The 20144-nt window shown below is 39.7% G+C and overlaps 1 protein-coding gene across 2 annotated transcripts; it reads left to right on the top strand.

Annotated features, from left to right (window-relative positions):
• The first annotated feature begins 14037 nt into the window (after nucleotides 1–14037).
• On the top strand, nucleotides 14038–18689 carry LOC149309847 (uncharacterized). Of its 2 annotated transcripts, XM_089531369.1 has the most exons (3): nucleotides 14368–14432; nucleotides 16335–16386; nucleotides 17311–18689. In XM_089531369.1, the coding sequence occupies exon 3, from the start codon at nucleotides 17323–17325 to the stop codon at nucleotides 18331–18333; it is 1011 nt and encodes a 336-aa protein (XP_089387495.1). In that variant the 5' UTR covers nucleotides 14368–14432; nucleotides 16335–16386; nucleotides 17311–17322; the 3' UTR covers nucleotides 18334–18689. The 2 variants fall into 2 exon arrangements, with proteins under 2 accessions (XP_089387496.1, XP_089387495.1); XM_089531370.1 differs by lacking the exons at nucleotides 14368–14432; nucleotides 16335–16386 and adding an exon at nucleotides 14038–14141.
• Nucleotides 18690–20144: the final 1455 nt, after the last annotated feature.

Genomic DNA, 20144 nt, shown 5'->3' with positions numbered 1-20144 from the left:
AAACCTTCTGCAATCATCATATTTGGCTTGTAATATGAATTACATTTAAATGTGAAAAACCAGTTTGAATCCTCAAATTACAGCTGCTTATTTTTTTTCCTGAAGGCATCTGGTTCAGCTGGTGTGAAAAGTGCTATTTTTTTCCCTGACAGGAAATTATAATTACACTTTTGAAAACAGAGAATATATTTGGCATATTGGCAATAAAAGAGATAAAGGGATTGAATAGCTGAGGAAAAGTGAATTGAAAGAAAATGCTAATGAAGAATTATATTCACTATTGGAAACATCCAGTTCTTTAAGGATGCCACATGTGGCTATCCAGGGCTTTAGATTGCAGTTCTGAAACCATTTACTCTGAAGTAGCCACTCAAAAATCAATAGCATTGTTCCAGAAAATTATTCAAGGAGGATATTTTTATACCCCCTAAATCTGGATGCAAAATGTGGGAGTCTGAAGACTTGTAAAACTGATCTTCAACCAGTGCAGTGCACAAGGAAGCATCAAAAGGCATGTGTGCCTCATATGTTAACAAAATATATGAGCAACAATATTTATATATAAGAATATACACTTTATATGAGAATTTGATCCCCAACATAGGTCAATAACATGTATGTGTCGGTTTGTGTATGAGAAATAGAGAGGCAGCCATAATTTTCAAGGTTGAAACACCAGGATATTTTATTTTATTAGCAGGGTTGATCAAACCATCTGCCATACCCTGAAGTTTTGCTGTCCCCTTTGAACCACTCTTGGATGGCGCATACACACACACACACACACACACACACACACACACACACACACTAACAACATTGTGAGTCATCCCATGAGTTTTTGAACTCTAACTCCCACTGTACCCCAGCTTGGACCTCATGGTGGTTGGAGGAATCTGGGATGTGTAGTCTAAAAGGTAGCTTTCCCAAGCTACCTCAGATTATCCCTTTTGTACTATATTATGGATGGGCAATGAAGATTTATCAGATGTGGAAAAGACCAGCCCTTTGTGGAGAGGAAAACTGCTGGAACTGATTTTTTGATCTACATTGTAATAGCTCATAACTGTTTGGGATAGTTAGGTTAGAAATCTTGGGTAATGGAAATACTTTTTTTTTGCTACAGTTTTCCTAATTTGGCTTAGCTCCAAGAAGTGCTGCAGGCATGAAAATAACAGTTGAGGAAATGATAGGGTCCAGCTCCTGTGGATGGGATCACTGACCAAGGGGTGAGGGAGAGAAAAACCTAGGCCCACTTTCATGGTGGCATTATTCCTTAATTTACACTTTAATTTTCATTAAAAATTGTTCTAGGATAGGCTGAAGGACCTCTGCTCTTCCAGCAAATTCCACATTCCCTTACTACTGACCAAGCTGCTTCAAACTTATTGAATGTGATGTCCAAAATATCTGGGAGCCAGCATTTTTCCATTCCATTCCTGCTCCTGGACCTAATCCCAGGAGCATGGGTTGTTAAGGAGAGTTAGGTTTGGTGAGCAGCTGGAGGTGAGACTACTTGTCAATGAACTACCCTCACTCCATATGAAAGCAAGCAAGCTATAACACAGTAACTACAGAGCAACTGAATCTCTGTTTGTTTGGACTGTTTTCCCTTTACAGTTGCTATGGTACTTCATTTATTTTGCACACACACACAATCGTCCTTCAAAGATTTGATGAGCATATGCAGGATATCTTGGATTAAACCACCACTTATGTCAAGTTTAATTATATTGCCGTGCAGATCGTTCTGAATTTATGGGAAGAAATATATATGCAACAATGCATATAAAACAGGAAAAAACACTTTTCAAGACTATATTTTGAGTTAACTTGCAAAGCAGTTAAATGGGACTGCATGAGAATGGATAGGATGGTAGAGAGTCTGCCTGACCAAGGAAGCCACAGCCTTGAGTCTGCAAGATCTGAACAAGGCAGTCAGTGAATGGGGCTCTTGGTGGTCTCTCATTCATACAGTCCACTTGACAGCAAATCATTATAACAAGGCACGTATAAATCTGTTAGTTTCATGTATCCCCCCAATTTTTTTAAAAATAAAATCTCACATTTTTTTCTTTTCTGTCATTGAATAAAATTGCAAACTTATGGTAAGTACTTATGAACGCATATACAGTGGTGACATGCTTACCCAACCACCCTGGCAATATTACATAAGCACAGCTATCCATAGCCTGGAGATCATCATTATCCTTGCTACCATATACATATTATACACAAGGAGTCTCAAAGAAAAATAGAAATAGCAATTCCAATTCAACAATAAATACACGACAGAATATGTAGGAATTAAAAAACAGACTTTTAAGAACTCTTAAACATTCAAAACCTTCTGCCTACATGAAGAAATCTGTCCGTTTCAGTTTGTGTCACCTTGACTCTGTGAAATGTCAAGTTCTTTCTGTTCTGTTTATGAAAACAATTATGATTTTTAAACTTCTGTTCAAAACACAGAGAATGAAATATTTGCCTATCCCAGGGGGAAAGCAACTCAAGGGACATACATTAGCCATCCTGTTCTGTCCAAGCAGTCTGAAATGGTAGCCTAGTGCTTTTAAATTGGACCTGCTTGGCCACAGTGTGAATGGATTTATACAAAACACTAATGAAGACAAACAGTCTATTTAAATGTAGCTGGAAAGTCCCCATTCACAGAGCAGCTGGCCTGATTGTCCTCAATGGAAAGATAGAAGCCAATGACAAATAACCAAATTCAGGAAAAACCGAGATGACAATGGGCTGAGTACTCATTAGCACTTCTTTTCTTCTCTGGCAGCTATTACAATCACGTAACTTAGCATTAGTATCAGCAGTTTGGCATTGCCAAATGCCAAAAAGTCAACTTATAATTCAATTCACATGGAAAGGCTGCACATCTTGAATGGGCCCTGCAGCTCGACTTCAGTTGAAATTTTAATTGCTTATAACTATAGGTCATTACAATGTGAAAAAGAAAGAAAGAAGAGGCTATACAAATATCAAATAACAAAGTTAACATACAAAAGAGAATTTCAAACACCATTTCCAATACTACTAAGCTTACTGGCAGGCACTAAAGTAATGCCATGAGGCAGTAAGACTTCAAATTTTGGGAATGCAACAACTTGCCCCAGCTTTAGCTAATGCAATTAAGAAAGTTGCAACCCTTCTAGTGATACTAGAATCTTTACTAAAAAAGCAGAAAATATTTTTTTTGGGAGCTTGACCTATTGTTTTTAATAGATAACAACTCTACGAAATATGTTTCTGAAACCTAGGTAATGTTACCTTCCTTTTTAAACAAAACTTTCCAGTTTTAAACAGGTAGTCCTCTGGATCTGGGAGGCATTTAAGTAAACTGTACCATGAGGAGAGTTGAACAGATGTGAGAGCAATGCAAAGACTTCTTGTAAGAATGCATTATTGGCACGTAACTTGGATTCTTTCTTTGCTGGTAAACTATCTTTCTGGGGAAAATAGATTTCTAAAAAAAACAAATTTATGAGGAAGACATGTGATAATTTGATACCAGGATTTTTCTTTGGAGGGGGTAAGAACCAGTTGTTCCTGAAAACAACTGGCATTCCTTCCACTCTTAACCAGAAACTAAACAGAGCTTCATGAGCCAGGGCTGTGATCCTGTTTCCAGCCACAAATACTTCGGCTTCTCTTCAGATCTGCAGTTCCAAGATCACCAGTGAAGGATCTTAGAAAGAACAAAAGAGTGGGAGAAGATGGCATGCTTATTGTGAAACATGGAGATTTTTGTACAGGCAGAGGGATGTATAAAGAACATTGGTTCATCTCAGGATATATTTTGTAGCTCAAATGAGTAGGCGGCTGTGTTGCTCACTTATTCATTAATTTTAAAAAAGGAAATGAATACCCGCCCAAAAGAAGACAAACAATGAAACCCATTAGCATAAAATTTGCATGTGCTAATTTATATGCAATTTTTTAAAACATTAAAATAACAGAATTATAGAAGGACCACACCGTTAAATCACTCCTGAAAGATGGCCACTAGTTCTACAAGTGACATTTCAGAGGATACATGGCCATTCTGACTAGTAGCCATGGATGGCCCTAACCTTCATACCCATGTATCCAATCCCCTTTAAAGCCCTTGTTGTTGCTGTTGTGTGCTTTCAACTAGTTTTTGACTTAATGTGACCCAAAAGTGAACCTATCATGGAGTTTTATTAGCAAATTTCTTCAGAGGGGGTTTGCCATTACCATCCCCTGAAGGTGAGAGAGTGTGCATTTCCATGGCTGGGCCGGTATTTGAACCCTGGCCTCCCAGTATCCTAATCAAACGCTCAAACCACTACATCATGCTGGCCCCTTTCAAAGCCCTACAGGTTGGCAACTACCACTATATCCTGTGACAGTGAATTCAACCATTTAACTATGCACTCTATGAAGATGTGCTTCCTTTTATTTGATTTGGATTTTTCATCAGTAGATAACCCCAGATTCTATGAGGGAAGGAGAAATACTTGCCCATATCTACTTATCTCTTCCAGCTTGTTTTTCCCCCTGAGCTACCTGCTCCTAACCTATGTATTGTAACTTTTCACCATAGCATTGCTCTGGTTTCTATCATTTTAGTTTCCTTTTTCAATACAACCCTGTGAGAAAAATCAGTGTGATTTTCTGTTTTACATATGGATATTTTAGTAACTGAAATCAAGAGTGGTGTAGTGGTTTGAGTGCTAGACAATGACTCTGGAGACCAGGGTTCAAATCCCCGCTGAGCCATGAATCTCACTGGATCACCTTGTGCATGTCACACTCTCTAAGCCTCAGAAGATGGCAATGGCAAACCCCCTCTGAAGAAATTTGCCAATAAAACTCCATGATAGGTTCACCTTAGGGTCACATTAAGCCAGAAATGATTTGAAGGCACACAACAACAATAACAACAACAACAATAACATTGTAGCTTTTGAGACTTCCAAGTCTCTTTGTCTGGCAAGGAAATAACGCAGTTGACACAGTTTTAGAATTTTTCTTTTTCTTTCCCTTACATTTTATGTTATGGATGGGTGACTTGAGGTGGAGAGAGAATGAATACCTACCAACATAATTTATAGCATGGGGGTGTCCTCTAGAGTCATCAAATGATATCTTTGAGTCATGTTATGGGTCACATATGGTAGGCAGCACTTTTTTTAATTGTGTGGCACCTTCTAGAGAGCTGCATTCACCTTATATTCTTTTATGTCTTTGAAGATGTCAGCATTTGGTGATTGAAGGAAAAGCCCTTCAGAACGGAAAAAAAAACCCCAAATATAGATACCTCTGGAGAAAAAACCCTAAATATTGTTGTTGCTGTTGGTGGTGGTGGTGGCAGCGGCATGTGCCTTTAAGTAGTTTCTGACTTATGATGACCCTAAGGTAAGCCTATCACAGGGTTGTTTTGGCAAAATTTATTCAGAGGGGAAAACCTTTGCTTTCCTCTGAGGCTGAGAGTGTGTGACTTGCCCAAGGTCACCCAGTGGCTTTCCATGGTGATTCAGACCCTGATCTCCTGATTCATAGTCCAATGTTTAAACCACTACACCATGCTGGCTCTCAAATAGATAAATTTGTTGTTGTTTGTCTTCAATTCATTTCAGTTTATAATGACTCTAAGGCAAACTGATCATTGGAATTTCTTGGCAGATTTTTCAGAGCTGGTTTGCCATTGCCATCCTCTGAGGATGAGAGGTTCGAACTTGCCCAGTGGGATTCCTTGGTATTGTATCATATTGATAGCTATTTAGAAGGAACACTGATTCCAGTGAGGCTTAGTCATAAGTAATTAGAGATAGGGTTACAGCAGTGATTCTTAAACGTTGGTTTTCCAGATGTTTTGGACTTCAGCTCCCAGAATTCCAGAATGTTGGCCAAAGCGGCTTGGGTTTCTGGGATCTGAAGTCCAAAACACCTGGAAGATAAAAGTCTGGGAACCACTAGGTTATAGATTGTAATCCTGTTCCCATTTATTTGGGAGTATTGACCTCTGCGGATTTATGCTCAGTAGACATACAGAGGACAGTGCTACAAATTATGAATGTACCCTTTAAGCCAAGACAAATAAGTCTGAGCCAGTCCCTTTTATTTGACTCTCTTTATAGTATGAGAGCTTTGGAATCCTTCTTCTGCACCCGCTCTCTTTCCTAGTGCTCAAATACATGAGGAAGGCCTGTCTTTTCCTCTGTGTGGTCTCATTTGATGATAATACCAGGAGCGCCTGGCCACATTCCATTCATAATTAATTGCCACGTTGGTTTGAGATTGCAGGGAGGCCAGTCTGGCTCCAAACATTGTGCTTGTTCCCATCTTCAGATTGTGTTCCACCCTGCCAGCTGGTAAGTGAATGAAACCTTTCACAGCAAGCCTAATGGGAATGAATGGTTGAATCATTGTTCTTGTCAGTTCTCTAGTTAATCTAGTGACAAACAAGGTTCAGGCTGCTGCAGTTGACATACTCTTTCGTGCTTCTGTTTTCAGGGCAAACCAGGTCCATCAAGGGGAGGGAAAATCTCTTTCTCTCTCTACATATATATTCACCAGCTCAGTTTGGTGTCCTTTTAGATACAGAATATTCTTTGTGTGAAGGGCCAGCAAACTTCCCTGAACCATGTCAGCGTGCATCTCCAGAGGCCTGCAGATATGCAAATGAATTTGATCTTTCAATTAGTGTTTAGGAATGAACCCAGCTTCTGTGATACATTCACCCAAATCTTGTTGGTGACCTATGCAGATGTTAAATTGTGCTATGTATGTGGATTAACTTTACTGGACAATGTGGAAAGGAAATATCCTGCTGATGGTGGTGGGAGCAGAGGCCTGCATGCACTACCATTGCAGAGGAGCAATACTGGTACATGCCTTAGGACTTTATCACACCCAGTTTTTGGCACGTTATGGGTACAAAAACAGGACGCTCATGTGTGTGTGCAACCACCCCAAAACAGATTTTACTGCATGGCAAAGTGTCCCCCAAAAGGCCCCGTTCCGTTCCGTTGCGGCAATCCGTCCCAGTTCAGTGCTAAGGCATGTGAAATGTTCTGGTCAGAAGTCTTCTGACTGAGCAAAATGGCACCCATCAGCACTGAATTGGGACGGATTGCTGCAACAGAATGGAATGGGGCCTTTTGGGGGATGCTTTGCTGTGCGGTAAAATCTGTTTTGGGGCGGTCGCGCTGCGCGCATGCACACGAGCATCCTCTTTTTGTACCTGTAATGGGCCAAAAAATGCATGTGATAAAGTTCTCCGTTGCATAATGTTTGGACTGCTGCAATGCGTTCCCTTTGAAGTGTGTTTACAAATGCAAATCTACAGCATTATATAAATAAAGCATAATAATAATAATAATAATAATAAATACAAAGAGATGCAGCCAGAGTGTTAACCGGGGACCATACAGCTCCCCTGCTACAACTGCTCCACTGGTTGTTGTTTGTTTGCAGGCACAATTCAAAGTGATGAGTATGACCCATAAAGGCCTCTATGGCTCATGTCCATCTGGCTGACTATATCTCCTCCTATGAGCCTACCCACAATGTGAGATCCTTAGGAGAGGCCTTTTTCTCAGGCCCACCACTGTCACAGGCATGGTTAGTGGGAACACAAGAAGTGGCTGCCCTTAGACTATGGAACCTCCTTCCAAGGGAGGCCATAAGGAATTCCTTCTTGCTGTTCTTCCAGAAAGACCAGTGATAGCTGCTCCAGTGTAAATGGGAAGACATTGGGTTTTACTCTAAACATTAAAGGAGTTAACCAAGATGGTGAATCTTATTTCTGTACCACATAGGCCCTGCACTTAGGATAGCCCTAAGACTCTGCATCTGGACAGTAGAAATAATGCCGTTTGACACCATTTTAAGCGTCATGGCCCAATGCTACAGAAATCTGAGTTTTGTACTTCTGTGAGCTATTTTGCCACTTCTCTCAGAGAAAGAGAGCTCTGGTGACACAACAAACTACAAATCCACAGTATTGAGCCTTGGCAGTTAAAGCAGTGTCAAATTGCATTAATTCTCCAGTGCAGATGCAGCCTAAACCCCAGAACAAGTTCATCATCCTACAGATATCAGAGTCCCTAGTCATCTCAGCCTGCTAAGAAAATGATACTCCATTCTCCAACTTATTTGGGAAGTTGAAAGGAAGGGAAGGAATGAAGGGGTACTAGAAAGTTTAAGTAAATGGTCATCCATCATCAGCTGTCTCAGCCCATTTATTTCTCCTTAAATGCCATGGGGCAGAGATTTCAATTTGGGCCCTGCCAAAACTCTGGGTTGGGGTTCTTAACTATTACATGCTGTTTTCCTCATCTAAATTGCCTTCCATTGAATGCTTTATTCCCTACTTTTTAAAGAACAGGCTAATGGCCCTGTATTGTTTTGAAATGAACCATTTTAATTGTTTTTCATCTTTTAAATGTCATATTATCTTTTTAAAGTGCAGATTTAAATTCTTCTAATATTTTCAATAGTTTAATTCTCTTTGGGAGCTGCCTTGGGTCCTGCTCTGGAAGAAAGGCAGGGCAAAAATGAAAATGAAAATAAATAAATAAATAAATATCAGAATTTATTTTATTCCTTTATATTTCTCCTTTTCCTCCCATACAGGCGGCTTTCAAAATATGAATACCCATATAGATTTTAAACATACAAAAACATCAGTAATAAATATATAAAAGTTTTAACAAGTTTTAAAAGGCTCTTTTTAAAAAAATCATGATCTATAAAATTAAAACCATTTGTAACTTCATTAAAAAGACAGAATATAAAATTCAGCCAAACAGCCCATTATACCCAGCTTCCTATGCCCAGTTTCTGATAGATGGGGTAGGCATTTAGCATGTGAGTTCTGTGCCCTCTCAAGCCAAAATTGGAAATGTTACTTTTTGGATTACAAAAAGTTCCCCCAATCCAAGTAAATAACAAACCATTTGCTGCTCTTTTATTACATTGTCTGAGTCAGCCACTTCACTCTGGCTAATGTAAAGCCTGACGAAGTTAGGGGCTTTTTTGTTTTGTTTTTTGGATTATGGCTCTGAGTTATAGTCCAAAGAATAAGAGAGGCTGAGAGAGTGTGACTTGTCATCCAGTAGGTTTCCATGGCTGACTCTGGTCTCCCAGTGTCCTAGTCCAACGCCCAAACCATGCAGGTTGAAAGTAAACTCTACATAATTCAGTAGAATTTATTCCCTGAGATTTTAAAGATACAAAAAAAGGTTAAGCATGGGGGCAGGCAGAGGTAAAAAAGTAAACAACTGCCATCCCATTATGTTGGGACTAGAGACACAACTCTCATTAATGGTAATGAGAAAGAAAGCCTAATTCTTTATCCACCCAGTGAAACCCTGCAGAAAAACTTGAAGTTTGATTTGTATTGAATCCTACATTTTTTCCTTTGCCTAATTAATAATGTATGGTTGCTACATGCTCAAACAGACTCTGATGGAAAGGGCTTGTAAATATAAATGTCAGTGCATTTTCTCCATTGCTTCCAAATTGGAATAATTATCAACATTGGTGTGGCTAAGGCATAACTTTTAAGAAGAGGCCTATCTGGATTTGAACACTACAAGTGACAAAACCTTCAACCGCTGAATGCTTCCCCTGCCAGGCTTTTCTTTAAAAAAGGAGAGGGGAAGACAAAGCCACTTCACCCTTACTGTTAAAAAAAACTGGGTCATGGTTCTAATGTGAATTTGTTCAGCCTTTGTAAGCAGCAGGGTTTTTCCTTCCTTACAGTATCTTCAATATTAAACCAGCCATGCCTGTTGGGTTAATTTGAATTAGTTTGTGAAAATATCAGGTAGTCTACATTTGCTAGAGATACCACTTTCACAGAATCTTTCTGAAAGGGATGGTGAGAAACGATTTGTTGTTACTGTGTACCTTCACGTTAAGTTTCCGATGCATGTTGACCTTAAGAGGAACCTATCATGGGGTTTACTTGGCCAGATTTATTCCTGACCTTCTTTGTCTGTCCCTTACAAATAATTTGAGGAGGTTTGCCTTTGCCTTCCTCTGAGGCTGAGAGAATGTGACTTGCCCAAGGTCACCCAGTGGGTTCCCATGGCTGAGCAGGCCAATAAATTCCAACCCGGGTCTCCCTCACCTCTAGTCCAGCACACAAACCACTACATCACATGAGGGAACATTGAGAATATCTTGAGCTGTTTGCTTAAAAATAAGTAAAACATTTTCCCTGAGATGAAGGATTTCTTCACAGCTAAGCATCGTGGTTGCCTCTTGAGAAAGCAAGCAGTCTTTTCATGTTCAGAGGAATGGATGGCCAGTTGTTGTTTTTTAAAAAAGCAACTGCCACCCAATGCAGCAAAATGGCCAATAATGGCGTTGGGGTCACCATCAGTCATTTTGGGCAGTTTTGACCCTGGGCATTTCTTACAGTTCAGATCAAGAGAAGTAATAGTGCCACTGTATTCTGCTCTGGTCAGGCCCCACCTGGAATATTGTGTTCAGTTCTGGGCACCACAATTCAAAAAGGACATTGAGAAACTGGAGCATGTCCAAAGGAGGGTGACTAAAATGGTGAAGGGTCTGGAAATCATGTCCTACGAGGAACGACTTAGGGAGCTGGGGATGTTTAGCCTGGAGAAAAGAAGATTAAGAGGTGATATGATAGCCCTGTTTAAATATTTGAAGGGGTGTCACATCGAGGAGGGAACAAGCTTGTTTTCTGCTGCTCCAGAGAACAGGACCAGGAACAATGGATCCAAGCTGCTGGAAAAGAGATTCCACCTCAACATTAGGAGGAACTTCCTGATGGTAAGGGCAGTTTGACAGTGGAACAAACTCCCTCAGAGTGTAGTGGAGTCTCCTTCTTTGGAAGTCTTTAAGCAGAGGCTGGATGGCCATCTATCGGGGATGCTTTGATATGGACTTCCTGCATGGCATGGGGTTGGACTGGATGGCCCTTGTGGTCTCTTCCAACTCTATGATTCTATGATTCTATGGTAAGGAACTGTTAGGCTGCAAAAACATCTTTGAGAGTGACATGCAGCCTGCAGGTTGTATGTGTCCACCTATAGTAGGCAACATATGAGAAACATCTGAGCCCCTACTTGCTATTCATATTCAGATATGTATGTGTAATTATTCCAATTCAGGGAAGCAATTCAGATGAGACTCCATAGCTGTAGAAGGCCTTACTAGGCATGGCATTTCAGCTTGTTCTCTCATTCACCTTCCAATAAACAGTGAGGGACTTCTTGCGGGGGGTGGGGGTGGCTATGTCTCACTACTTGTCCTCTCTTGTGTGTCTGTGTAGGTTGTAATCCCTCAAATTCCATAAACCAGTCAGGGGAACAAGGAATTGCTTCAAATTTAGCTAGATGATTTCAAGATCCTCCTATCCAACAAGACAAAGGCCTTTTAGTATCCTCCCACTAAGTGCCAGACATCAATTTTTTGTTTGGTGTTGTGTGCCTTCAAATTGTTTCCAACTTCAATTACCAGCTCCTTAATGATAATAAAATGCTACTAAACTATAAATGTTATCAGTATGTAAAGGGATCCTGAAGCACCTTTGAGACTAACTGTGGAAAAGAAGATGTAGCATGAGTTTTTGTAGATTTGGTCTACTTTCCCAGATGCATCTGTTTTTGCATCTGCATCTATAGCTTATGCTACAGCTTCTTTCGCACAGTTAGTCTCAAAGGTGCTGTAAGATCTCTCTATATACTGATATTCCAGACTCTTTAACATGGCTATGTCTCTGAATCCTGTGAATGCTATCATTATAGATTGGGCTGTTGTTGCTGCTGTTTAATTATTTTGCATTTTACTAATTTATTCCCATGCCTTTCTTTCAATAAGGCCAAAATGGTGTACCTGTACTTGGGTCTCCTTCTCTGCACTTTACCCTTGCAACCACCCTGCAAAGGTAAGACAGTCTGTGAAAACATGACTGGCCAAAGGTGTCCTCAGTGGATTTCATAGTTCAACGGAACTTCAAACTGGATCTTCCAAGTTCCAGTTTCACACTATAGAGACTACACCACACTGTCTTTTTGGGGAGAAGATGTGATGGCTGGACTGTTAAAAGAAAAACAACTACTAAAGTTAGTACAATATATAGATCCAGAAGTTTGTGTACATGATACCCAGGTCATTCCAAGGCAACAAAATGAAAAGAAAGGAAGAGAGATGATATAAGGAATGTACCAGTAGAGCCAAAGAATTCTCTAAAATGGACTGTAACCACTTCCCTGCAGGGATTTTTTTATGATTCATGCTTTTCAAATAGACAACAATATGACTCTCCAGAAAACAAGAACCTCTGAAGTGCTGAAGCTGGTATATATAATGGAGAATTCTAAGAACCACAGATTATCTTAAAGCCAAAGGGGATTCTTGATGATGATTGAGAGGAAAGTGAATTAGAACTCATGCATGTACAGATGGAAAAATACAGCCTTCTATTATGAAAATCACTTTCACTACAGGAATGATAACTATGATTCATTCAGAAGACAATTGTTCCACTAGAATCATTCCACTGGTGACCACTAACCCTTGCTTTTGGCAACATCACGAATGCATTAAATGCACTAATTGTATTTTAATTCAGTTATGGGATGCCATTTCATCTTAATGTGCAAAATGATGGTGCAGTATTAGATACAAAATTATTCTCTGAATGTGGATCATCATAAAGGCAAAACACCACTGTTTACAACTATGGAAGATTAAAACAAATAAATAAAAATCCAGTCATGTTTGCAATCTAACTTTTGATTCTGTGTGGGAGTATAAGAACATAGAAATATAGGGATGTTTATTTCCTCTATATTCAGCACATAGAGGAAATAAACATCCCTATATTCCTATGTTCCTATTCTCCCACACAGAATTAAAAATCTAGATTTCATAAATGACTGGATTTTGAATTCAGCATGCCATAGAAACAGACCTTTACAGAAGGTTTATAAAACTGTAATTGCCTACATGTCATTTTTCAGCGCATTCTGATCTGAGATGCTGTAAACTAGAAATAAAACAGGATTTTAAAGGGATTTACTTAAATATATTACATTTTTTTAGGTAAATAGGAAATCAAATGGCTGTAAGCATTCTCATTTCATAATAGACACTAACTATTTTGTTAGATGCTGCCCTGGGGGGGGGGGGGGGTGAGGGCAGCAACTGTGAGAGGCTTCTGATATTGCTTCAAGGAGAAAAGTTGTTGTGTGACTTTAAGTCATTTCCAACATGGCAACCCTGTGGCGAATCTATCACATGTTTTTCATGGCAAGATTTGTTCAGAGGGGATTTAACTTTGCCTTCCTGTAAAACTGAGAGAACGTGACTTGCCCAAGGTCACTGAGTGGGATTGCAGGACTGAGGAGGGATTTGAACCCTGATCTCCAGAGTCCTGGTCCAATGCTCAAACCATTACACCACACTGGCTCTCACAAAGAGGAAAGAATGATTGTTAAATGTTAGGCACAAAAAATGTAGAGGAGAAGCATTAGATAATTAGGGTTCAATGTTTGCCATTGATTCTGAACTTTGGGTTGTCAAATGCTGTTGAATTACAGCTCTCATGTTCACCGATAGCAAAATCAGTGGTCAAGGATGAGGGGATTTGTAGTCCGACATCTGAGAACCCAAGACTAACAACCATTTGTTAATTACTTCAATAACCAAACAACTTTGGTAAAACACATACAACACAGTCTTTGGAATAGTTACTTTTCTGGGCCACCAGAAAATACACGTGTCAAAATGGTTTTATTGACATGGATCAAAACAATTGCTTATGTATTTGGACCCACCTTGAGTTTGTGGCAATGGATGTTACAATAGGCTAATATCACTGCTAATGTTTCTTAATTCAAGTTAACAACTGATCCTTCCTTGCTTCTTTGTAGGTGGGCTGTCATGTGGCTGGGTATCTCCTTGGAGAAGCAAAACATCATTTCTGTATCTGAGGGAAAGTTCCTCATTTGTCCTATCTCTTTCGTTTCTCCCTTTCCCCATTTTTTCTGGCTTTAAATAAGGTCAGAGTTTTGGAATTCCCTCAGCATATAAACAGCAAAAGGTTTTGCTCACTCATCACTGCTCTTGAGGGTTCAGAGAAGACAGAGCGAGACCAGCACTTAGAAAGGACAGAAGTAAGTAATGGAGAAGCCTTGTTTAGAGTCCTCCTAATTCAGGCAGATGGGTGTGGGACAAGGATATTATCCTGTGCTCAATTCAAAGCAAAAGAATTGTTTTGGTTAAAAACACAAGGAAGGGAAGGTGGGATTTTAAATGCTTTTTTTTTTTGGAAGGACATGTGTGTTGGCGAAAAGGGGATTCAACTGTGATCTTAAACATCCATATTTGATAGTCAACCCCACTGGCATCAATCAGGTTGACTTTGGTGTAAACTTGAAGATTCCTGATTGAGAACTGAGCTATATGTAATTATCTGTCCAGTTTGCATGGGATATATTTCATTTTGCTTTCAGGGGCCTGGGACATTTTCATTCTGAGTCTTTCTTCCAGATCTGTATTTTTGTGAGACGTATGGGACAAGATAACACATATATAGGATTATAGTTAGTCTGAGGTACAATATAGAAAACAAACATCCTGAAATCATGAAGTTAAAATAGGGTTCGGTATCTCTGTTTTCATTTTCCTGTTATGTAGTTTTCTTATAAGATGTCCTTGTGAGATTTTTTTTTGAACTGAGGAAAAAAATAGCACCCATGAGGTTTTCCTGAAGTTGTGATCTCTCTGCGGAAGACTCTACTACTTAGTACAAGAGTGAACAGCATTGGATTAAAATGACTGTGCATACATGCCTTCAAGTTGTCTGTCAGCTTACGGCAGCCTCATAAATTTCCATAGGGCTTTCTTAGGCAAAGAATGCTTAGAGATGGTTTTGGCAGCTCTTTCCTCTGAAATAATATACCTCTTGCAAAATTTAGTTGATTATGTACAGGCTACTCAAGAAAGGTTGCATCCTGTAAGTGGAACAGGTTTAGGATCATTTTTGGGAGTACCAAATAGAGGTCACAGCTAGTCAAAATGGAAAAGAATTTCAGCAATGAGAATGAGGCAGATCATTTGAATGGACTTGGAAGACAGCGTAAAAACACACAAGTTCAGCCTTGAAGATGTTGCACAAATATAACTGGCAATCTCAGTTCATCATCTGTAAATTGACATTAGAGCAATCTACATCACAATGATTGTGAAGAGGAACTGGATAAGATACTTAGGGTGCATCTACACTGTAGAAATAATGCCGTTTGATACCACTTTAAGTGCTGTAGCATCATCTTACAGAATCCTGGGATTTGTAGTTTTGTGAGACCAATACTGTTTGGCAGAGAAGACCTTGCAAAACTAGAAATCCTCCAGGATTCCACAGGATGGTGATACAGCACTTAAAGCAGTGTCAAACTGCATTATTTCTGCAGAGTAGATGCACCCTTAGTTATATGTAGAACAGACCCATTGAAATCAAGGGAGCTAAATTCAGTCATTTTCATAAACTAGCAGTTTCAGTTGGTCTACTCTAAGTATGACTAAGTCTAAATCTAGGTGTTAAACCTTTGTAAAGCATTAAAATACATGGTAATATGTGATTTTAACAAAAGGACAGACAAAGCTTGAAAAAAGGCAGCTGTTTTCCCAAGTAACAAGTCTGTTTTTCATGTTCAAAGAAAATGCAAAATATGAATAATAAAAAAAGAGAGATGTAGCAGGGAAAGTAATTTCCAATACATAGCTGATAGCTTTCAAGATTGTACCTTAGCTGTGGGGAAGGGAACACTGGAGTCTGAATCTCTGTATTATGAGTTTTTCCATTTCTCTATTTCCTATCCCTTTTGTTTTTGGAGTAGATCCTGATATACTACTTCACAAGATAATGGAATATGTGATGGCATATTCATTTCACAAGTAAGCATAGGTCTTCCCAGACAATTTATTTTCCCATCCCAGTAGGGAAAAAAGGCCAATTATTAAGGATGTAGGTAATCCAGATATCTTTCCTTGCGAAAGAGCTTATGTTGAGTATATACTTGCAGCAATGTGATCCCCTCCCCACAACTGGTATCTCCTTTACTATTTTGAGTGCTATGCGTGGTGTAGTTGTACAAATGGCAGAGATCCTTGCTGGATGGTGATGTGACAAATTCAAGCAGGATGGACTTGATTTTCCTGCTTGTGTGGCTATGATATCCTTTGAATTATTTGCTGTTCTTGAAAATGCTACATGAGTAGATTTCTCAGTGCAAAAGAATTCTACATCTTTCTATATAACTGGAAACTTCACTTGCTGACTGATTCCCCCCCTTCTTTTTCCCAAGGAGCTGTCGTTATTTGCATCTTAATTAATTTTTCAGGATTCGCTGCTTCCAGGTAACATTTTTTAAAAATTTGTATGTCATTGTTATCCAGTGAGTTATACTAAAGACAGGGATGCAAATCCTTGACTATTCTCAAGCCAAATAATTATGGAGTAATTCCCTCACTTTGGGACATTTAAATATCTGGAAAAGGCTGCACACAGTTCTTCCTTGATAAAATTTTCCAGCTGTTGGATAGTCCTTTTTTTTTTTTTTTTTTGACGTGGAAACCAATTATTACAAATATTTGTTTCATCCCTAATGTAAAACTCTCACTTCTGGGGCCTGTTTTCAAGTCCCTACTTCTGTTCATGTGGACTTACTGGTATTTACTGGGTTTAACAAAAATGAGGAAACGGGGACAAAGCTTAAGACTGGGATCCAAGGCCAGTCATGTTAGTTTGGTTGCATCTACACTGCAGAATTAATGAATTTTTACGCTAACTGTCATGGTTTAATGCTATGGAATTCTGGGATTTGCAGTTTTGCAAGATATTTCATCTTCCCTGTCAGAGTTCTCTGGTGGCACAACAAACTACAAATCCCAAGATTCCATAGGATGGAGCCATGAGAGTTAAAGTGGTGTCAAACTGCATCAGTTTTGCAGTGTAGCAGCAGCCTTTATCCTTTGAGGCAGAAAACTGCATAAGCACTTTCCTGATAATATGCACCTGTGACTAACCACTTCCTCTCTTTTCATAGCATCCAAAATTAGCTGCCTAATGGTAAGACCAATCATCAACCCTTTAAAATAGGCTAAAATATCAGAGAATAAAACCATTATAGGCAAAGTTATGAACAGGCAAGGAGACTGACTTAAGGATATTGTAGACTTGTTACAGACATTAAGGACATTGTAAGAAGGATACTACAGGTTGAAACACAATCTTGGAAACATAGAGTTATCAGACCCCCATCCCTCTCTTTTTCATTTCAGATTCTCAAGAAGATGACGAGTGCCCATGTAGCTTTGCTTGCACTCTTTTGTGTTCTGCCCTTCACTTTCTGCAGTTATGCCATTCATTATACAAGCTATGGGGGGATCTGTGGAGATTCATGTGGCTATCATGGTTATGACTACACCTGGTGCCAACAAAGTGGTGGAAGTGGGAAACCATGGGACTACTGTTCCTTAGAGGATGGCCTGGACTCTTCAGGCCAAGCCTGTGCCTCATCCTGTGACCTTTGGGGGGGCAACTACCGCTACTGCTACTTAAAAAATGGAAAATGGAATTACTGCGGATTGGTTGGGCAGACTGATTTCCTCGAATATTCCCAGGAGAACAACTTATGTATCAAGAACTGTCGGGCAACTCAAGGCTCTTTCCATTGTGAAACAATCCATGGCAGTCAACGCTGCTCTCCATTCCAAGACATCACTCCTACCGGTTTGCCTTGCCACAATAACTACCGTTGTGCCAAATATGGCCACTCGTCGTACCGCTGCCTTATTGATGACAACAAATCCATGTGGGATGTTTGTGGACAGAAAGGCCTGGATGGGTGTGTTTGGGTCACCTATGAGAGCAATTCTTCCCAGGTAGAGATCTGCACGCTTTCCAACACTCTAAAGGAAGGCAAGGTCATCTTCCGCAGGGAAATGCGAACCAACATGCTCCCTCCTACTAAGGAGGAATTCAAAAATGCTGTCCACCTTATTGATAAAATCACATCAGTCACAAGTCATCCTGACCTTGGGCCCCAGGCAACCACACACTTCTATAAGCAGGAGGATATCTTCTGCAAGGGTGTCAATTATACCAGTGTGGAACTGCATATAAAAATCTCAGAAGAAACCGCTGAGCCCATTGCCCATGTTGTCTACCCAGCATTCCTGAACTCTGCACATCTCTTGCGCTTAGCATTTTACACCAGCCTCCATAGCACTTTTTTCCCACCTGCCTATACCATTGCTATGTCTTTTGATGAGCCAATGTTGTGTTCTACTGATCATCAGTAAGCAATTGACTCAGCTGACTTGTTTGTACACATTATAGTGTGTTTCACACTTACGCAGTTGCTGTTTTGCCACACTATCACCACTGTATTCACTTGTGGATGCTGTCCTTCCCCTCCCATTATTGCAATATTATGTGAAACTCTAAATCTTTTTGTTGTTGGGTTAGGTCCAATGACAGTTGCCTTCTAGTAACAATATTACATTATGCTAATAAGCAGGCATTTCTCACAGCTGTAACTATGCTCAGAAGAGAGCACACAGTAAGACTTGTTTCAGATCAGTGGCTTTTGGGGGCATTGTTTGTAATCTCTTATAATCAAAAATACCTAGCATTAATGGAATTAATAAAATGTACTATTGCAACATGAAACTGACTACTGAAATATGAGGCCACAATGCATTTTTAAAAAGAAGTAACTACTCTATGTGCAACATTCTTGATATGTTCTTCACGCTGAACACCCTGAACATCCATGATTTTTTAATAGTACATCCAACAATACATGTTGTAACAATTCCACATCATTGTTGTGTTCATGGTGGCTGTGACCAATTCATCAGCTGGGTTGCTAACCTTCCGGTAGCAGGTTTTTGCATATCTCACCAGGCCGGTCCTTAAATAACAGTCCTCTGCCAAACAGGGACGTAGCTAGGATTTTAGGAAGGGGGGGGGGGTCCAGACTAAGTGCCACCATTATAATGGGGCTTGAGTGCAGCGGCGCAGCAGCACACACCATTCATTTTTCTAATGGAAGGGGGGGTCTGGACCCCAAGACCCCCCCCCCCCCCCGGCTACGTCCCTGTGCCAAAGCTGTATCTGGAGCTGTACTGCTTGATAGAAACTGCACAAACTTGTACTCCTTTGGCATAGACTTGAAGAGCCCACCTCCATGCCATGAAAAGATGGTACACTTTAGAGTTTATTACATGAGGCTAATAGCGCACAGTTACAGTAGGATTGATACTTATCACACACTTTGTGTCTCTCCTGTTTCTGCTTTGCATTTCAATAATTGGTGGAGAGCACCTTTTCACTGATGGTTTCTCCACATTTTAGTTGGTTTTTATCAACTAAATATAGATGGTTTCCTCCCTATAGTCTAAGCAATATGTTGCATGTTGTGCAATTTCATTTCTGTGCTAAAAGCCATGCAGTTTTCAGGGTAAGCTGCACAGTTTTCAGGAGAAGCTGTGTGATTTCTGGGAAACTGGTTTCTGGACAAGATGTGCAGCTTTCATTGGAAATCTACAGTTTCCCATCATGGGGGGAGGAGGGATCATGAGTGTTCTGAATCTATGAGATGAAAAAATGATTTCTTGTTCTTAACATCAGTTAGGACTTGGAGAATCAAGATTTACCATCAGTCTGCTGCCGAATATAACCCAATGTCCCCTTTATCCTTGGCTCTTCTGAACACAGCATGGACAAATGCATTGGAAAGTGAAAGAAGAATACTTAGGATATAACACTACACAGTCAGTCTTACCTACCAAAATATTTATTGAGATAAGAAAGAGAAAATTAGTAATACACTAAAACAAATACTAAACAATAAACACTAAAATAAATAAAACAGCAATTTTGGGACTCTCTTTAAAACTCAGGCATCCATTTTGATCCATATTAATACACCAATTCTAGCAGTTTTCATCTCCACCAGGAACAGGTCATTTGTTATTGTATTTGTCTTAACTGAACGGATGACACTATACTGCTAGCAGAAAACATCACAGATCTAGTGCAACTATTGAGAAAGTCAAAGAAGAAAGTGCAAAAGCAGGCTTACTGTTAAACATAAAGAAAACAAAAA

The sequence above is a fragment of the Sceloporus occidentalis genome, unplaced genomic scaffold (genome assembly GCF_023333645.1).
Source record: "Sceloporus occidentalis isolate IW3139 unplaced genomic scaffold, rSceOcc1.0.p SCAF_7, whole genome shotgun sequence".
NCBI classification, from domain to species: domain Eukaryota; kingdom Metazoa; phylum Chordata; class Lepidosauria; order Squamata; family Phrynosomatidae; genus Sceloporus; species Sceloporus occidentalis.
Note: the sequence above shows the minus strand (reverse complement) of the source record. Positions and strands in the feature narration are given on the sequence as shown.